The sequence below is a fragment of the Pseudophryne corroboree genome, chromosome 12, assembly GCF_028390025.1.
Source record: "Pseudophryne corroboree isolate aPseCor3 chromosome 12, aPseCor3.hap2, whole genome shotgun sequence".
NCBI classification, from domain to species: Eukaryota; Metazoa; Chordata; class Amphibia; order Anura; family Myobatrachidae; genus Pseudophryne; species Pseudophryne corroboree.
The window spans coordinates 13710332-13730362 of NC_086455.1; the positions used below are offsets into that span (position 1 = coordinate 13710332).

Genomic DNA, 20031 nt, shown 5'->3' on the forward strand with positions numbered 1-20031 from the left:
ACGTCAACGTCCTGTAAAGGTTCAAACCATTCTGATTGCAGGAACTGCAACACCACAATGAGATCCCAAGGTGCCGTAGGATATGCAGAACCCCCTTCAAAAATGTCTGAACCTCAGGGAGAGAAGACAATTGTTTCTGGAATAAAATGGATAAGGCCGAAATCTGGGCTCTTATGGAGCCCAAACGTAGGCCCACATCCACACCTGACTGCAGAAAAAGGAGAAACTGTCCCAGTTGAAATCCCTCCACATGCTTATCTGTCGGTTCCTTCAGGGAGTGACTGTAATGACAGGCAGAGTAAACGACCCCACGAGACGGGTGACGTGAGAATCCACTGGCGGCGGATTCTCCCATTTATTGCATAACTCTGCAGAGAGAGGATATCGAGCCAAAGCCCGTTTAGGGAGCGGGAATTTCTTACCTGGAGTAGACCTCCTGATGTCCACAAGATGATCAGAATGTGGTAATACAGTTTTAACCACAGTCTGTTGTTTAAACATATCAGTTTTCTTAGCACTGTAGTGGAATCCTCTATCACAGACAGGGAGCGGCGGCCGCCACGCTTACCCCTCCGCTGCATCCTGGGTCTTACCCCGGTGGGCTGCGGGTCCCGGCGTATGGATGGCGTTTCTTCGGTCCATGGGCGCCGCCATTGTGCCCAGGGTCCACGTGGGCGGAATGGGGCAATGGCGCGATCCGGGCTCCCTCCACCAATCAGAGCAGAGCGGGCAGTTCCCAGCTCTCACTGAGTTCCTGTGCTTCCAGCATATAGTGTGTTCCCAGCTCTCACTGAGTTCCAGTGCTTCCAGTATTTACAGAGTGTTCTTCAGCATTGTTCACAAGTCATCACTCATTTCTTCATTCAGTGTTCTTCAGCATCGTTCAGAAGTCATTACTCCATTCTTCATTCAGTGTTCTTCAGCATCGTTCACAAGTCATCACTCATTTCTTCATTCAGTGTTCTTCAGCATCATTCACAAGTCATCACTCGTTTCTTCATTGAGTGTTCTTCAGCATCATTCACAAGTCATCATTCATTTCTTGAGTATTCTTCAGCATCGTTCACAAGTCATCACTCATTTCTTCATTCAGTGTTCTTCAGCATCGTTCACAAATCATCACTCATTTCTTCATTCAGTGTTCTTCAGCATCGTTCACAAGTCATCACTCATTTCTTCATTCAGTGTTCTTCAGCATCGTTCACAAGTCATCACTCATTTCTTCATTCAGTGTTCATCAGCATAATTCACAAGTCATCACTCATTTCTTCATTCAGTGTTCTTCAGCATCTTTCACAAGTCATCACTCATTTCTTCATTCAGTGTTCTTCAGCATCATTCACAAGTCATCACTCATTTCTTCATTCAGTGTTCATCAGCATAATTCACAAGTCATCACTCATTTCTTCATTCAGTGTTCTTCAGCATCGTTCACAAGTCATCACTCATTTCTTCATTCTGTGTTCTTCAGCATCATTCACAAGTCATCACTCCTTTCTTCATTCAGTGTTCTTCAGCATCATTCACAAGTCATCACTCCTTTCTTCATTGAGTGTTCTTCAGCATCATTCACAAGTCATCATTCATTTCTTGAGTATTCTTCAGCATCGTTCACAAGTCATCACTCATTTCTTCATTCAGTGTTCTTCAGCATCATTCACAAATCAACACTCATTTCTTCATTCAGTGTTCTTCAGCATCGTTCACAAGTCATCACTCATTTCTTCATTCAGTGTTCTTCAGCATCATTCACAAATCATCACTCATTTCTTCATTCAGTGTTCTTCAGCATCATTCAGAAGTCATCACTCATTTCTTCATTCAGTGTTCTTCAGCATCGTTCACAAGTCATCACTCATTTCTTCATTCAGTGTTCTTCAGCATCATTCACAAATCATCACTCATTTCTTCATTCAGTGTTCTTCAGCATCATTCAGAAGTCATCACTCATTTCTTCATTCAGTGTTCTTCAGCATCGTTCACAAGTCATCACTCATTTCTTCATTCAGTGTTCATCAGCATAATTCACAAGTCATCACTCATTTCTTCATTCAGTGTTCTTCAGCATCATTCAGAAGTCATCACTCATTTCTTCATTCAGTGTTCTTCAGCATCGTTCACCAGTCACCACTCATTTCTTCATTCAGTGTTCCTCAGCATAATTCACAAGTCATCACTCATTTCTTCACTCAGTGTCCTTTGGCATCGTTCTCAAGCATTAATTACCTATAAATCTGCATGAAGAAGGCCTACATCCGTCCGTCTTTATTACGACCCAGCTCCGGTTCCTCTTCCCGACCATCGGAGGAACCTCTGAGTACCCAACCCTTCCGTTCCAGGTCTGTGACATCCTCATCCTCAGTGATTTGTGGGATCTGCTTAATAGCAGTCACCAGGGCAGGGACATCAACCTGTGAGGGAGAATCCTTGTCAGTAACACAGGATTCAGAGTCTGACAGGACCGTATGCTCCCCCTCCTCATCAGCTGAAACATCAGCGTGGTTAGTGGATTGTGAGGAGGAAGCAGCCCGCTTAGAGGACCCAGAGAAACTGGAGTGACCTGGAGTAAATTTCTGTCTAACCAAAGACTGATTCAACTGCTGCAGCTGGGTAGACAAATTTTCCGCCCAACTTGTGGCGGCAGTGGCACCGGAGGTCCCATAGGGGGAGCTAAACGGTCCACCAGAGTCCCCAGGAGGGTGGTGAACATAGCCCATGGTGGCTCCATTGCAGTTACAGGAGCTGCAGGCTGACTGGGAGGTGTATGACATTTAGCACACAGACCATCACACAATACTTCCCCCTCAGGTAAACCTCTGGAGCATACCTTGCAACTTACAGGAGCTTCCAGAGTTTTACTGCCCTTATTGTTAGACATTGTAATAAAGCAACAATCAGGCTATTAGTTCGATGAAGCCAGACAGAGTACACAACTTGCGGACCAAGGTGGTCATTCCGAGTTGTTCGCTCGCTGCTAATTTTAGCAGAATTGCTAATAGGCTAAAATCCGGCAGTTCTGCGCATGCGTATGCACAGCAGGGCGCACGCGCTAAGCAATTTTACACAAAACTATGCTATTTTACTCACGGGCGAACAAAGCTTTTCAATCGCTCTGCTGATCGTAGTGTGATTGACAAGAAGTGGGTGTTTCTGGGCGGAAACTGGCCGTTTTCAGGGAGTGTGCTAAAAAATGCAGGCGTGCCAGGTAAAAACGCAGGAGTGGCTGGAGAAACGGGGGAGTGGCTGGCCGGACGCTGGTCGTGTTTGTGAAGTCAAACCAGGAACTAAACGGACTGAGGTGATCGCAATCTAGGAGTAGGTCTGGAGCTACTCAGAAACTGCAAGGAAATACTTAATAGTAGAATTGCTAATCATTTGTTAGCAATTCTGCTATTAATAGCAGAATTGCTAATCTTTCATTAGCAAATCTGCTATGCTAAGATACACTCCCAGAGGGCGGCGGCCTAGCGTGTGCAATGCTGCTAAAAGTAGCTAGCGAGCGAACAACTCGGAATGAGGGCCCAAGTACACAACCAGTGTAAGCGTACACAAACTTGTGAACTAAATCCCGGTGTACTTGACTGTAATACAGTAAAATATCCGAATAGCGGTAAGTACTGTGTACACTATATTAGAGGACCCCGACGCACCTAGTCCCTTCGGGTACAGAATATAGTGATAGCTCCCTTAGATGGGATATACATGAGAGTGAAACCATACAGCAGATACAGGCACACATAGTCACAGGCAATGCAGAGATTATTATAAGCACAATAAAACTGCACTGGACTAGTATATCTATAACACAGTGCGGTCCTAGACCGAAGGTATATATCAGAATAGTCGTACAAATAAGATTTTACTTACCGGTAAATCTATTTCTCGTAGTCCGTAGAGGATGCTGGGACTCCGTAAGGACCATGGGGAATAGACGGGCTCCGCAGGAGATAGGGCACTCTAAGAAAGCTTTGGACTCTGGGTGTGCACTGGCTCCTCCCTCTATGCCCCTCCTCCAGACCTCAGTTAGGGAAACTGTGCCCAGAGGAGATGGACAGTACGAGGAAGGATTTTTGTAAAGCTAAGGGCGAGATCCATACCAGCCACACCAATCACTTGTGATAAACTTACCCAGTTAACAGTATGAACAACAACATAGCCACGGTTCAACCGAAAAACTATAACATAACCCTTATGTAAGCAATAACTATATACAAGTCTTGCAGAAGAAGTCCGCACTTGGGACGGACGCCCAGCATCCTCTACGGACTACGAGAAATAGATTTACCGGTAAGTAAAATCTTATTTTCTCTAACGTCCTTGAGGATGCTGGGACTCCGTAAGGACCATGGGGATTATACCAAAGCTCCCAAACGGGCGGGAGAGTGCGGATGACTCTGCAGCACCGATTGAGCAAACAGGAGGTCCTCCTCAGCCAGGGTATCAAACTTATAGAACTTTGTAAAGGTGTTTGTCCCCGACCAAGTAGCTGCTCGGCACAACTGTAATGCCGAGACCCCTCGGGCAGCCGCCCAAGAAGAACCCACTTTCCTAGTGGAGTGGGCCTTAACCGATTTCGGTAACGGCAATCCTGCCGTAGAATGCGCCTGCTGAATCGTGTTACAGATCCAGCGAGCAATAGTCTGCTTTGAAGCAGGAGCGCCAACCTTGTTGGCCGCATACAGAACGAACAAAGCTTCAGTCTTCCTGATTTTAGCCGTTCTGGTCACATAAATCTTCAAAGCCCTGACTACATCCAGGGACTCGGAATCCTCAAAGTCCTGTGTAGCCACAGGCACGACAATAGGTTGGTTCACATGAAAAGATGAGACCACTTTTGGCAGAAAGTGAGGGCGAGTCCTCAACTCTTCCCTATCCACGTGAAAAACCAAGTATGGGCTTTTATGTGATAAAGCCGCTAATTCGGAAACACGTCTTGCCGAAGCTAACACCAACAACATGACCACCTTCCACGTGAGGTATTTCAACTCCACAGTTTTGAGTGGTTCAAACCAAGGTGACTTGAGGAAACGTAACACCACGTTAAGATCCCAAGGCACCACCGGAGGCACAAAGGGAGGCTGAATATGCAGCACCCCCTTCACAAAGGTCTGTACTTCAGGAATAGAAGCCAATTCTCTTTGAAAGAAAATGGATAAGGCCGAAATCTGGACCTTTATGGACCCTAATTTTAGGCCCAAAGTCACTCCTGTTTGAAGGAAGTGAAGTAGACGGTCCAAATGGTACTCCTCCGTAGGAGCAGCTCTGGCCTCACACCAAGAAACATATTTCCGCCATATACGGTGATAATGTTTTAACGTCACGTCTTTCCTAGCCTTGATCAGGGTAGGAATGACTTCCTCCGGAATCCCTTTTTCCGCTAGGATCCGGCGTTCAACCGCCATGCCATCAAACGCAGCCGCGGTAAGTCTTGGAACCGACAGGGCCCCTGCCGCAGCAGGTCCTGCCTTAAAGGAAGAGGCCACGGATCACCTGCGAGCAACTCTTGCAGCTCCGGATACCAAGTCCTCCGTGGCCAATCCGGAACAATGAGTATTGTTCTGACCCTGCTTCTTATTATTATTCTCAATACCTTGGGTATGAGAGGAAGAGAAGGAAACACATAGACCGATCTGAACACCCAAGGTGTCACCAGAGCGTCTACCGCTACCGCCTGAGGGTCCCTTGACCTGGCGCAATACCGCTTTAGCTTCTTGTTGAGACGGGATGCCATCATGTCGTTTTGAGGCAGTCCCCAACGATCCGTGATCTGTGCGAAGACTTCTTGATGAAGTCCCCACTCTCCCGGATGCAGGTCGTGCCTGCTGAGGAAGTCCGCCTCCCAGTTGTCCATCCCCGGGATGAACACCGCTGATAGCGCGCTTACATGGCCTTCCGCCCAGCGTAGAATCCTGGTCGCTTCTGCCATGGCCATTCTACTCCTTGTTCCGCCCTGGTGGTTTATATGAGCCACTGCCGTGACATTGTCTGACTGAATCAGAACCGGTTTTCTCCGAAGCAATTCCTCCGCTTGACGCAGGGCGTTGTATATGGCCCTCAACTCCAGGACGTTGATGTGAAGACAAAACTCTAGGCTTGACCAGAGACCTTGGAAATTTCTTCCCAGTGTCACTGCTCCCCAGCCTCAGAGGCTTGCGTCCGTGGTCACCAGGACCCAGTCCTGAATGCCGAACCTGCGACCTTCTAGTAGGTGAGCACTGTTCAGCCACCACAGGAGAGATACCCTGGTCCTGGGAGACAGGGTGATCCTTTGATGCATTTGTAAATGGGACCCGGACCACTTGTCCAAGAGGTCCCATTAAAAAGTCCTTGCATGGAACCTGCCGAAAGGGATGGCCTCGTAGGAAGCCACCATCTTCCCCAGGACCCGCGTGCACTGATGCACTGAAACCTTTTTTGGTTTTAATAGGTTCCTGACCATGACTATGAGTTCCTGAACCTTTTCGATCGGAAGAAAAACCTTTTTCTGGTCTGTGTCTAGAATCAGCCCCAAAAAGGTCAGACGCGTTGTAGGGACTAGCTGGGACTTCGGTATATTGAGAATCCAGCCGTGTATCTGCAACGTCTTCCTGGACAGAGACACGCTGTCCAGCAACCTCTCCCGAGATCTCGCCTTTATGAGGAGATTGTCCAAGTATGGGATAATTGTGACCCCCTGCTTGCGCAGGAGCACCATCATTTCCGCCATTACCTTGGTGAAAATTCTCGGGGCCGTGGAAAGCCCAAACGGCAACGTCTCAAATTGGTAGTGACAGTCCTGCACTGCAAATCTCAGGAACGCCTGATGCAGAGGGAATATCGGAACATGAAGGTAAGCATCCTTTATGTCCAGGGACACCATCCAATCCCCCCCCTCCAGGCTGGCGATGACCGCCCTGAGTGATTCCATTTTGAACTTGAACCTCTTCAAGTACAGGTTCAGAGATTTCAGGTTTAAAATGGGTCTGACGGAACCATCCGGTTTCGGGACCACAAACAGGGTTGAGTAATATCCCTCTCCTTGCTGGAGATGAGGAACTGTGACAATCACCTGTTGAATATACAATTTTTGGATTGCTGCCAACACTAGCTCCCTCTCTGACGGGGAAGCCGGCAGAGCCGATTTGAAAAATCGGCGAGGAGGCAAGTCTTCGAATTCCAGCCTGTATCCCTGAGAAACAATCTCTAATGCCCAGGGATCCACCTGCGAGTGAACCCAGACGTGGCTGAAAAACCGAAGACGAGCCCACCAGATCTGCCTCCCCTCGGGAAGCCCCAGCGTCATGCGGTGGACTTTGCAGACGCAGGGGAGGACTACTGCTCTTGGGAACTAGCTGTGTGCAGCTTTTTCCCCCTGCCTTTCCCTCTGGCAACAAAGGATGACTGCATTTGATAATGAGTTGCCTTTTTTGTATGCTGCAGGGGGAAATAAGGTAAGAAATTTGACTTACCAGCCGTAGCCGTAGAGACAAGATCCGAGAGGCCGTCTCCAAACAACTCCACCCCTTTGTAAGGCAAGGACTCCATATGCCGATTTGAATCGGCATCTCCCGTCCACTGTCGGGTCCACAAGAGCCGCCTAGCAGAAATAGACATAGCATTTATTCTGGAGCTTAATAAACAAATGTCTCTCTGAGCATCCCTCATATACAAGGCAGCATCTCTGATATGCTCTATGGTCATCTGAATGGCATCCCTATCTAAGGTGTCAATTTCCGTAGATAAGTAATCTGCCCATGCCACAACCGCACTACAAACCCAGGCCGACGCCATAGCCGGTCGAGCAATAGTACCGGAATGATTGTAAATGTGCTTTAAGGTAATTTCCTGCCTGCGATCAGCAGGTTCCTTGAGGGAAGCTGTATCCTGAGAAGGCAGTGCCACCTTTTTGGACAAACGTGTCAGCGCCTTGTCAACTTTTGGCGAAGATTCCCAGCGTATCCTATCAGTTTGTGGAAAAGGATACGCCATGAGAATCCTTTTGGGAACTTGTGGTCTCCTATCCGGAGATTCCCAAGCCTTTTCGCACAAGTCACTTAATTCAAATGAGGATGGAAAAGTGACTTCAGGCTTTTTCCCTTTATACATGTGTACCCTCGTGTCAGGGACAGGGGGTTCCTCAGTAATATGCAAAACCTCTTGTACCGTATACCCTTTGCCACCTTCGGCTGTAATTTTGCATCTTCATAGTCGACACTAGAGTCAGTATCTGTGTCGGTATCTGTGTCATCGATCTGGGATATGGTGCGCTTCTGAGACCCCGAAGGACCTGGCGCCCCAGGGACAGGCATGGACTGGCTCCCTGACTGATCCCTAGCTTCTGCCTTGTCTAACCTTTTATGCAATAGATTGACATTTGCATTCAAGACATTCAGCATATCCACCCATTCCGGTATCGGCGTTGCCGACGGCGACCTGACATTCAAGCACTCCCCCTCCACATTAAGCGAGCCTTCTTCGTCAAACATGTCGACACACGCGTACCGACACACTTCACACACACACAGGGAACCCCTTTCCTGAAGACAGTATCCCTGTCAAGGCCCTTTGGAGAGACAGAGAGAGAGAGAGTATGCCAGCACACACCCCAGCGCAATGACCGTGGAGACCAACACAAAATGTTTTTCCCCAGCAGCGCTGTATAATATGTAAACCGCCAATTATGTGCCCCCCCTCCCCCCCTCTCTTTTAAGCACCCTTTCACCGTGTGTAAGCAGGGGAGAGTCCGGGGAGCTTCCTCTCAGCAGTGCTGTGGAGAGAAAATGGCGCTGGTGAGTGCTGAGGGAGAAGCCCCGCCCCCTCGGCGGCGGGCTTCTGTCCCGCTCAAACTTAGTAAAATATGGCGGGGGCTCTTTTATATACATGTACAGAGCCCACCTGTACATGTATATAGTCTTTTTGCCATGTAGAGGTTTATATTGCTGCCCAGGGCGCCCCCCCCTGCGCCCTGCACCCTTACAGTGACCGGAGTATGTGAGGTGTATGGGAGCAATGACGCACAGCTGCAGTGCTGTGCGTTACCTCAGTGAAGCTGAAGGCTTCTGCCGCCTGACGATTTCTGTCTTCTGTACTTCTAGCTCTGTGAGAACGGCGGTGCGGCTCCGGGGGTGGACGCCCAGTAAGAACCTGCGTTCACCCCCTCTGGAGCTAATGGTGTTCAGTAGCCGAGGAAGCAGAGCCTATCTTTGACAAGAAGGTCTGCTCCTCTCTCCTCAGTCCCTCGATGCAGGGAGCCTGTTGCCAGCAGTGCTCCCTGTGAAAAAGTAGTAAAAGGTAGAAAAAAAAAATCCAAACAAAAATGCTTCTAGGCAGAGAACTCAGGAGAGCTCTCTGCAGTGCACCCATCCTGCTCTGGGCACAGTGTAAAACTGAGGTCTGGAGGAGGGGCATAGAGGGAGGAGCCAGTGCACACCCAGAGTCCAAAGCTTTCTTATAGTGCCGTCTCCTGCGGAGCCCGTCTATTCCCCATGGTCCTTACGGAGTCCCAGCATCCTCAAGGACGTTAGAGAAATATATTCTGGAATAGGTACACTCTTTCTTAACTAACGCTGTCTGTAATAAGACATACAGAATACCCAAGTGTCTGTACAGTCTCAGCACTGTATACAGGCGGCTTTACAGGGGAGACATTGCCCTGTAATCCCAGAGACCAGCAGGAGCTATGCTCAGAAGTTGGCGCCCAGCGTCTCTGTCAGGAAGTGAGGCAGCTCCAGTGCGGGAAATCTGCGAGGAGATGGCGCCCTGGGCTGGGGGGAGGGGCTACAGGTCAAGTGCCGACTCCCCTATGCTGGACCGAAACAACAGGGGTGCTAGTACACCTGACCTGTACTCCTATGCCCCGGCGGATATAGTGAGGTCCCTGCTCGGTAACAGTGTCCACGCCAGCGTCGCAGTCAAACCCATAGACTGCGATCAGGAATGCAATTTAGTGGCGGATGCCACCTGGGGGACCCTCTTACCTCCTCCCTTCGTAGTAGCCACGCCTAAGCCGGACCGTCTCCGCCGCAAGTACCCGGAATCTGAGCTGCGGGAGTATGCAACGCCGCTTGGGAGGTGACGGAGACGCAGCACTGAATGTCAGCCTGCTGCGGCCCTTGAAGTCTTCTAAGCTTTTTCAGGGCTGCCCAGTGCAGCCCGCCTGTTAGGTGACCTGCAGCCTACAGGCACCACTCTAAACTGAGCTCTCAGTGCCTGGAGGCAGGGTTATAGAGGAGGCCCCAGTGCATCCTGGTACAGTCAAAGCTTTGCCTTATGGTGCGTTGGCTCAAGATCCCGCTCTACACCCCAATGTTTTCTCAGTGGAACACAGTGTACCCAGCTGCTGAAAAAAAGGTTTAATTCATACACATCAAGCATCAAACCCTATGATGGTGCCAGGCTAAAATAGGTTTTCAAGCCCTCAACCCAGTCCGGATAACAGTCTCAGAAATTCCCTTGGCCTTCAGGATGGCAATTTCAACAGTCACCCCATCAAAGTCAGTCGACTTAAAGTTGGGAGTCGAAAGGGTCCCTTAGACACAAGATTGGGACAAAAAGGAAGTCAAAAAGTCGGATGCCTCCAGCTCAGAAGGTCCAAATACCACAATCATCTTGGCTAATTTGGGGCCACCAGAATTACCGGAAACTTCTCTCCTCGCATGGCATGCCGGGGAACAAATTCGGTAGTGATGTCTGTGGTCACAGATAACTACAACACTGCTGGGAACGGAGCAGCAGGGGGACGTAGGTGAACAGTGCAGTCGCATGGGATGCAACCATGTCAGCAAAACCCCAGCTCCCTGCGGTCACATCCCATGCGACCACCTGTGTTACATAGCTAATTCCAGACTTGATGAATAGACATTAATGCGTGGTAGCATAACTCTATATATTTTACATAAGCAGTGACTACAGCATGTTGTTGAAGAACATAGAGTTTATGAGAGACCAAGATTTTTATAGTATGAGTCAATAAGGAAGTCATTGGCATGTTCAACCCAATGGCTAGTTACTGGAACACAAGAAGAACAGGCCTTCTCCAGACCTTTTTTGTTTATACAACACTTGATTAGAATAAACATGTTATGATGACTGATTTTTTCTTTTCCAATCTGGCAACAAATTAACATACAAACACAACCCCATACCGTGTCAATGGATTTTCCTCAATTCTGTTTCCAGCCCATCTGACCATGTGCAGCACACATGAAAGCTCATGTAGGTACAACATCTGCCCTGAAGCTGGGACTAGACCAGCAGTTCCCAACCTTTTTCCTGTCCCTTGATTAGGCTTTTAATTTATGAGTTCCCCCTCGCCTCATAAATCCCCCCCCAACCATCCGTCCACGCCAGAAACGTTTGTTCTTGTTAGGTAGTAATGGGCCTAATTCAGACCTGATCGCTAGGCTGCGTTTTCGCACAGCGGGCGATCAGGTCTAAACTGCGCATACGTATGCACCGCAATGCGCAGGCACATCGTACGGGTACAAAGTGGATCGCCGCTCAGCGATGGGTTTGTGTGAAGGATCCGTTCGCACGGGCGTTCGCAAGGAGATTGACGGGAAGAGGGCGTTTGTGGGTGTCAACTGACTGTTTTCTGGGAGTGGTTGGAAAACGCAGGCGTGTCCAAGCGTTTGCAGGGCGGGTGTCTGACGTCAATTCCGGTCCCGGACAGGCTGCAGTGATCGCAGCGGCTGAGTAAGTCCTGGGCTACTCAGAGACTGCACAAAATCTGTTTGTACATCTCTGCTACACATGCGATCACATACTTGCAAAGTGAAAATACACTCCCCCTGTGGGCAGCGACTATGCGAACGCAGGACTGCAATAAAACCCTAGCGAGCGAACAGGTCTGAATTAGCCCCAATGTTCTTAGGTTAGCTATTGTTATCATAAGCATCCTTGCGTTATCCGCAAAACCCCAATGTTGTTGCACATATAGATGGTACTGCAAATCTCAAAAGCAAAAATAACAAGCCGCAGCGACCTATAGTAGCTGTGCGCAATTTGTTTTCCATCCAGTAGTGGATATGTCTTAGTGGGCACGCCAGGGGCTCCTTTCTCCAGCCGCAGCTCCTTGACCCGGCATTCTCCAAGCGCAACAGTGCATGCGCCAGGGGGGCGCTGAAGAGAGGCTTCTTCCCCATTACCGGCATTGTTTTGAAGTACCCCCGACCAATCCGCCACGTTCCCCCGGGGTACATGTACCAGGGGTGGGGTACCGCTGGACTTGACAGATAAAAGATAACTGCTGGCTGGTTGCTGTGGTCAGTTTAAATACTGAACATTAATGCAATGCTGGTAAGTAAGCACTATTTTATTGCAATGAAAGCATACATTGCGATACTTACATATTTTTTCTGTATTGCATCATAACATCCTAACATCCTGCAAGGGAGATATGATTTATTATAAGGTAATATCTAATATACCCGATCAACTTATACCCCTTACACTTACACCAAAAAGGATCCAGCCAATGTCACTGAACACAGGTTTCAACTGTGTCACAGCGGCTTGAAACCTGTTTACACCGCTTGCTGGACCCTTGCAGGGGCTTCCCTCTGCAGGCGATTGGAGATGACATCATCTCCAAGTGCCAGTGTGCCAGCTATCCATAGGCTTGTTACAGGACCAAGATCTTATGACGCGGGTTACCTGTTCACACTGCCCAGGAACCCGTGTCCTTCCCTGGTCAAACCCTGCTCGCTACCCGGGTTGGATTCCCGGGTCACTTGACCCAGGTTATTTTCAGGGGACCCTTTTATACCGAGCCCCGACACGGGTTGACGTGGAAACAACCTGGGTTGTTGCAGCGGTGTAAAAGGAGTATAAGACATTTTTTGCAAACTCCCTCAAATAACATATTCAGGATACTATTTACTTTCTTAACACTTGAATTGAAAGATACAACTGACAAGAGCCTTAAGGGGGGTACTCATGGAGCGATCGCTGCTTAAAATCTAAGCAATCTGACTAGATTGCTTAGATTTTAAGCCTGATCGCTCCGTGTGTACCCCCTACAGCGATTGCGATGCGCAGCCCCGCGCATCGCTATCGCTGGTGCTAGATTGGCCTGCTAGATTGGCCCGCTGGGTGAAATGAGCGCCCCCCCCCCCCCCCCCGTTTCCCTCCGCACGTTCAGCACACATTTCTCCCACATCGGCCAGTGAGTACTGGCCTTTACAAAACTAACCTAGAGTTCTATGGCAGGATACGATGGTAGATTAAGCGGTTGTGACAATGAATGATAATTCAGTGCACACTCTACTACTCAGTGAGCATTCTGTTTGAGAACAAAATGACCCAACATACATATGACACTAACAATCCATGTACAATGTTGTCCTATTGGAGGAAGCACTGCCTACTTCCTGACTGACTAGTAAATGCAGACGTGATACCATATCAGCGGGCACTGATGTCTCTCACCATTTCACCATCTGGGTGGAGCCAGGACAGCTTTCATCTTCCCGGAGGATTTTCACACATAGGTCTAGTAACATAAGCAAGAAAAGATCATTGCTCAATGGACAAAATGACAGCATACCCCTGTGATAATTGTTTTAGCACAAAATAGGATTTTGGTACTTACCAGGTAAATCCCTTTTCTTTGAATCCATAGGGGGCACTGGAGTACTCTTAGGGATATGGACGGCCTCCATAGGAACAGGGCACTGAATATTTTATTTTAGAACACTCCACCCCTCCATATCCCAGAGTACCTCAGTGTTTTTTACTGAGCCGAACAGGAGCTATAGAGAGGTTGACAATGGAGTATTACATATAACATAACGGACAACAATGAAGTTGACACATAACGTTACTGACAACTAAACAGTTGACACCATAACCAGCACTTGATAATTTAAACCAGTCGGTGAGAGTGTGTTACCATAAGATCCCCTGAACTTACCACAAACCCGGTAAAAACTGCTCTGGGTGGGCGTCCAGTGCCCCCTATGGATTCAAAGAAAAGGATTTACCTGGTAAGTACCAAAATCCTACTTTCTTTTTCATCCACTAGGGGTCACTGGAGTACTCTTGGGACGTACCAAAGCTTCCCCCGTGGGCGGGAGAGCTGCTTGGCACCTATAACACTAGGCGGCCAAAGCTAGATGCTGATGCCGCAAACGTATCAAACTTGTAAAGGCGCACAAACGTGTGCACGGAAGACCATGTAGCCGCACGGCAAAGCTGCATCGTAGAAGCTCCACGACCAGCTGCCCATGAAGTTCCCACAGAACGTGTGGAATGAGCTGTTACTGATGTAGGCGGCTGTAACCTAGCATGAAGGTAAGCCTGACGTATGGTCAGTTTTATCCATCTGGATAAGGTCTGCTTAGAAGCTGGCCAACCCATCTTGGCAGCATCATAGAGAACAAACAACGTATCCGTTTTACGAACTCTAGACATTCGGGATACATAAACGCGTAATGCGCGTACCACATCCAGAGTTCCAGAATGTGCTGTCAACACAGGAACTACTATTGGTTTATTGATGTGAAAAGATGACACTACCTTTGGTAAGAAAGCGGGATTCGTCTGAAGTTCCGCTCTGTCATCATGAAACACCAAATACGGTGGCTTGCATGACAAGGCACCCAAATCTGAAACACGCCTTGCCGAAGCTAAGGCTAGAAGAAAAATTGTTTTCTAAGTGAGAAACTTTATATCCACTTGCGGTAAGGGTTCAAAATATGAAGACTGTAAGAAATCTAAAACCAGATTCAAGTCCCATGGCGCTGTAGGTGGAATGAATGGAGGCTGTACTCTGAGGACACCTTGCAGAAAAGTGTGTACCGACGGCAATAGAGCCAATCGTCTTTGAAAATAAATTGACAACGCAGATACCTGCACCTTTAGTGTAGATAAATGCAGTCCTCCATCTAACCCCGTCTGTAGAAATAACAAAAGACGGGATAACTTGAAAGCTGATGTCGGAAACTTCCGAGCTTCACACCAACCTATATAGGCACGCCAAATTCTGTAATAATGAGCTACCGTAACTGGCTTCCTAGCACGTAACATGGTTGGTATAACCGATTCCGGAATGCCCTCTCTTCTTAAGAGGGCGGTCTCAACAGCCACCCCGTCAAACGCAGCCGCGCTAAATCGGGGAAAAGGAACTGACCCTGTTGTAACAAGTCCGGACGTAGAGGGAGCGGCCAAGGATCGTCTGCGAGTAGTCCGTGGAGATCCGAGAACCAAGCTCTTCGAGGCCAATGAGGAGCCACTAGTATGACTGTGACAGACTCTCTTTTGATCCGTTTTAGCACCAGAGGGAGCAGGGGAAACGGTGGAAACAGATACACTAGGCTGTACGGCCAAGCGATTGTGAGAGCATCCACCGCCACTGCATTTGGAACTCTCGTTCTGGACACATACTGGAGCGTTTGGTAATCGTGGCGAGACGCCATCAGGTCCACCTGAGGGTAACCCCACCGCTGAACCAACATGCGAAACACCTCTGGATTTAATGCCCATTCTCCTGGATGAAAATCCCGACGGCTGAGATAATCCGCCTCTCAGTTGTCCACTCCCGGAATGAACACTGCCGACAATATCACCTGGTGGTATTCTGCCCAATTGAGGATTCGAGCTACTTCCCGCATTGCCATGCGGCTTCTCGTTCCTCCTTGTTTGTTGATGTGTGCGACTGCCGTTGCGTTGTCTGACTGCACTTGGACAGTCTGAGAGCGAAGCATGTGTACTGCTTGTCGTAGTGCATGGTAAATTGCGCGGAGTTCCAGGACATTTATAGACAGCAATCTTTCGTGATCCGCCCAGAGACCCTGGAGCTGACAATTTTGAACTACAGCTTCCCAACCTCTGAGACTCGCATCCGTCGTTAGAATTATCCAATTCCAGCCGCCGAACAGTTTCCCTGCGGTTAAATTGTGTACCTTGAGCCACCAGAGTAGAGACACCCTTGCCCTTGGCGACAACCTCACCCTGTGGTGAATCTGCAGATGCGAGCCCGACCACTGTGCGAGCACATCCATTTTAAATGGACGTGAGTGAAATCTTCCGAACTGAAGCGCTTCGAAAGCCGCCACCATTGTTCCTAAGAGGCGAATGCACAAATGTACCGACACTGTGCGTGGCTTGAGCACTAATTGTACCAGATGGCGAATAATCTGTACTTTCTGTTGTGGTAGGTAAATTCTTTGATTGACCGTATCGAGAATCATACCTAGGAATTGAAGGCGTTGAGACGGAATGAGATGTGATTTCTTGAAGTTGACAATCCAACCGTGGTGAACCAGTACATTGTACGTTAGCAGCGCATGTTGGAGAAGCATTTGTTGAGACGGGGCTTTGATGAGCAGATCGTCTAAATATACGGAACTATTGTCACTCCCAGGGATCTGAGATGAGCTATCATCACAGACATCACTTTGGTGAATACCCGAGGCGCTGACGAAAGGCCAAACGGTAGAGCCTGAAACTGGTAATGGTTCTGGTGTATTGCAAACCGCAAGAACCTCTGATGAGGCTGCCAAATCGGAATGTGTAAGTACGCATCCTTGAGATCTAGAGCAATCATGAATTCCTTTGGCTCTAAACCTGCAATCACTGAGCGCAGAGATTCCATCTTGAATCTGTAGTAAGTTACGTACCGATTGAGACCCTTTAAGTTCAATATTGGCCTGACTGAGCCATCCGGCTTCGGTACCACAAACAGACTGGAATAATAACCCTGACCCTGTTGGTGTACAGGGACCGGAATCAAAACTGCTGAATCCAGCAGGGACTGAATGGCAATTTGCAGAACCGCCCTCTTGTCGTCCGACAGAGGCAGTCCTGTCTTGAAAAACCGCAGTGGCGGAAGACAGTCGAACTCTATTTTGTAACCTCTTAACACTAAATTGCGGATCCACCCATCCGCGGATGTCTGGAACCACGCCAAATGGAACGTCTGAAGGCGTGCTCCCACAATCGGAGAACCGAGATGGGCTGGTAGCCCGTCATGCCACTGGCTTGTCGGTGACCTTAGCGTCCTGACGACTTGTGTTGGTTTGTTGGAAACCACGTCCACGACCCCGTCTACCAGGCGTGGCTGTTCCTCTGCCACGTCTGCGAAAGGACTGAGGTCTAAAGGATTTGAACGCAGGTCCAGAGTACCTCCGTCTTGGTACCGGTGGAGGTAATGGTAAGAAAACCGACTTTCCTCCCGTGGCCTCAGAAATCCATTTGTCCAATTCAGGACCAAACAACTTCTCGCCACCGTAAGGTAACGCCTCTATACCTCTTTTGACCTCTGCCTCCGCTTGCCAAGAACGCAGCCAGAGTGCTCGTCGTGCCGTAACTAGCGACGATGAAAGGCGAGAAGTGAGCTGACAGACGTCAGTAGAAGCTGTACATAGATACTCTGCAGCCTCACACATTTGATTAGCAAGAAGTATAAGGTGTTCGTCATGTAGGGCAGACTTGAGTTGTTATCCATACTATGAGCGCCTTAGTGACCCAGATGCCAACCAAGCCAGGTCTCAGCAGCACTCCTGCTGCTACATACATGGACTTTAGCATAGTTTCTAATTTGCGATCTGAAGGGTCTTTAAGCGTAGTAGCAGCTGGCACTGGTATGGTTAATTTCTTTGTAAGTTTCGACACTGACAAATCAACTATTGGTGGATTCTCCCATGTACATGTCACAGAGTCTGGAAACGGGTAACTAGACTTAAATCTGCGAGGTATAGAAAACCGTTTATCTGGAGTCTGTCGTGTTTCTACTAACATCTTATTAAGAGACTCCGAAACAGGAAAACACATTGGAGTTCTCTGTCGTTTAGTAAATACGACTTGATCATTTGTCAGAGGCTCCTCAGTTTCTGTAAACTTCAGAGACTGACGCACCGCTCTGATGAGATTATCAATGCCTGAGCTGTTAAAATCCTCACTATCTGACTCCACTTCGCCCTCCTCACCCTCATCTTGTGCCGTGAGGTCTGGCATGGAATCGTCAGAATGCAACATAGCAGAAACTGGTAAATCATAAGACATATGAAATTTATCCTGTCTACCCAAAATGGATTTGGAACTTTCGCAAGGCTGAGACGCCTCCGGTAGTTCTGGCGGTCTCACCCTAGACACAGATCTTGCCGCTTCCCGCTCTTGTCGAGCGGCGGTCAATTCTGATTGCAACCCAGCCAGTACATTGGCTAGCATTTCCCATGGAGGGTCCGGGGAGGAAACTGGCTTTAAAACCGGAGCAGAAATTGTATTCGGAACTGAATCCACAAAACATACTGTACATGTGGTAGATCCATCCGGTAACACACTGCTACAGACTTTGCAGTGATGCTTTTTAATTTTTGCTGGTGCCTTACTCATTATGGAGACAGACAATACAATACACAAAAAACAGACACTTGCACGACTCAGTAAAATAGTACTATGGTGTCTCTATATATATATCTGGCCAAGTGCAGTACACGTGGCCAGTACTATGAAATGTGATCCCAAATTCCCACTAACACCCCTGCGCCTCCGGTGGAGTAGAGATTTAGTACTGGAACGTTCTGGAATCACAGCAGGAAGACACAGGAAGCATGGTTAAAATGGCTGCCATGCTTAAAATCATAGTCACAGTACAGGTTACAAGCTTATAAACTGATATATAACTCTGTATGAAAATCCTGTGTAATCATCCCTGCAGCCTAGCATACTGCTGTTGCTGCAGTTTATCCCCCCTCGTGCCGCTGATTGTACCCTCTGCTTGCAGCCTGTAATGCCACCCCCCCCCCCCCCCCTGTATGCTCCGTTGCGGAGGTAGTATGCGGGGCGGGCAGCGTGTGGGGCCGCCAGCGGGAGCCAGGTAGCGGGACGCGCTGGAAACAGACAGCGGGGAGCGCGTCCTGAAGCACTCTGAGCAGCGGCGGCGGCCGGAGCAGCGGCGGCGGGCGGACTGTAGAGGGATCCCAGCGGCCATCAGCGTTAAAGAAAACATTGTCCCCACACAGCGGGGCGGCAGCGTGAGCTGACCGCCCCGACCAACATACCTTGACTCCTGCTCCTGTGGTGAGGCTCCGATGGGGCTTCTCTGTAAGCGCCGGCCAGCCTGTCTGCAGGATCTGTATGGCTGTGAGGGTGCTCTTTTATTGAGGACCGACACGCCAAAGCTGCTAGTAGCAGCTTGCACTATCCCTGTCCCTGCCTTATGGAAGGGGGAAAGGGATGTGTATGAAAAAAGAAAAATATTAACAAAAAAAGAAAAATATTCAAAAGAATTGTGGACTAAGCCACAGAACCTGTTGCTACGTCGAGCACAGAAAAAACACTTAGGTACTCTGGGATATGGAGGGGTGGAGTGTTCTAAATTTAAATATTCAGTGCCCTGTTCCTATGGAGGCCGTCCATATCCCTAAGAGTACTCCAGTGACCCCTAGTGGATGAAAAAGAAATACAAGATGCTGTTAAATTAAAAAATAAGATTTTACTCACCGGTAAATCTATTTCTCGTAGTCCGTAGTGGATGCTGGGAACTCCGTAAGGACCATGGGGAATAGCGGCTCCGCAGGAGACTGGGCACAACTAAAGAAAGCTTTAGGTCACCTGGTGTGCACTGGCTCCTCCCACTATGACCCTCCTCCAAGCCTCAGTTAGGACACTGTGTACGGACGAGCTGACATAATAAGGAAGGATTTTGAATCCCGGGTAAGACTCATACCAGCCACATCAATCACACCGTATAACTCGTGATACTATACCCAGTTAACAGTATGAATATAACTGAGCCTCTCAACAGATGGCTCAACAACAACCCTTTAGTTAGGCAATAACTATATACAAGTATTGCAGACAATCCGCACTTGGGATGGGCGCCCAGCATCCACTACGGACTACGAGAAATAGATTTACCGGTGAGTAAAATCTTATTTTCTCTGACGTCCTAGTGGATGCTGGGAACTCCGTAAGGACCATGGGGATTATACCAAAGCTCCCAAACGGGCGGGAGAGTGCGGATGACTCTGCAGCACCGAATGAGAGAACTCCAGGTTCTCCTCAGCCAGGGTATCAATTTTGTAGAATTTAGCAAACGTGTTTGCCCCT

At 48.6% G+C, this 20031-nt stretch overlaps 1 protein-coding gene across 3 annotated transcripts in view; it reads right to left on the reverse strand.

Moving 5' to 3' along the window:
* Positions 1-20031, reverse strand: part of HORMAD1 (HORMA domain containing 1) — a 172129-nt gene that overhangs the window by 95535 nt on the left and 56563 nt on the right. For all 3 annotated transcript variants that reach the window (XM_063947039.1, XM_063947038.1, XM_063947037.1), the window contains exons 4-5: positions 13408-13471; positions 12327-12363 (exon numbers count right to left, since the gene is read on the reverse strand). In XM_063947039.1, coding sequence (XP_063803109.1) covers positions 12327-12363; positions 13408-13471 — 101 coding nt within the window. The remainder of the gene's footprint in view (positions 1-12326; positions 12364-13407; positions 13472-20031) is intronic.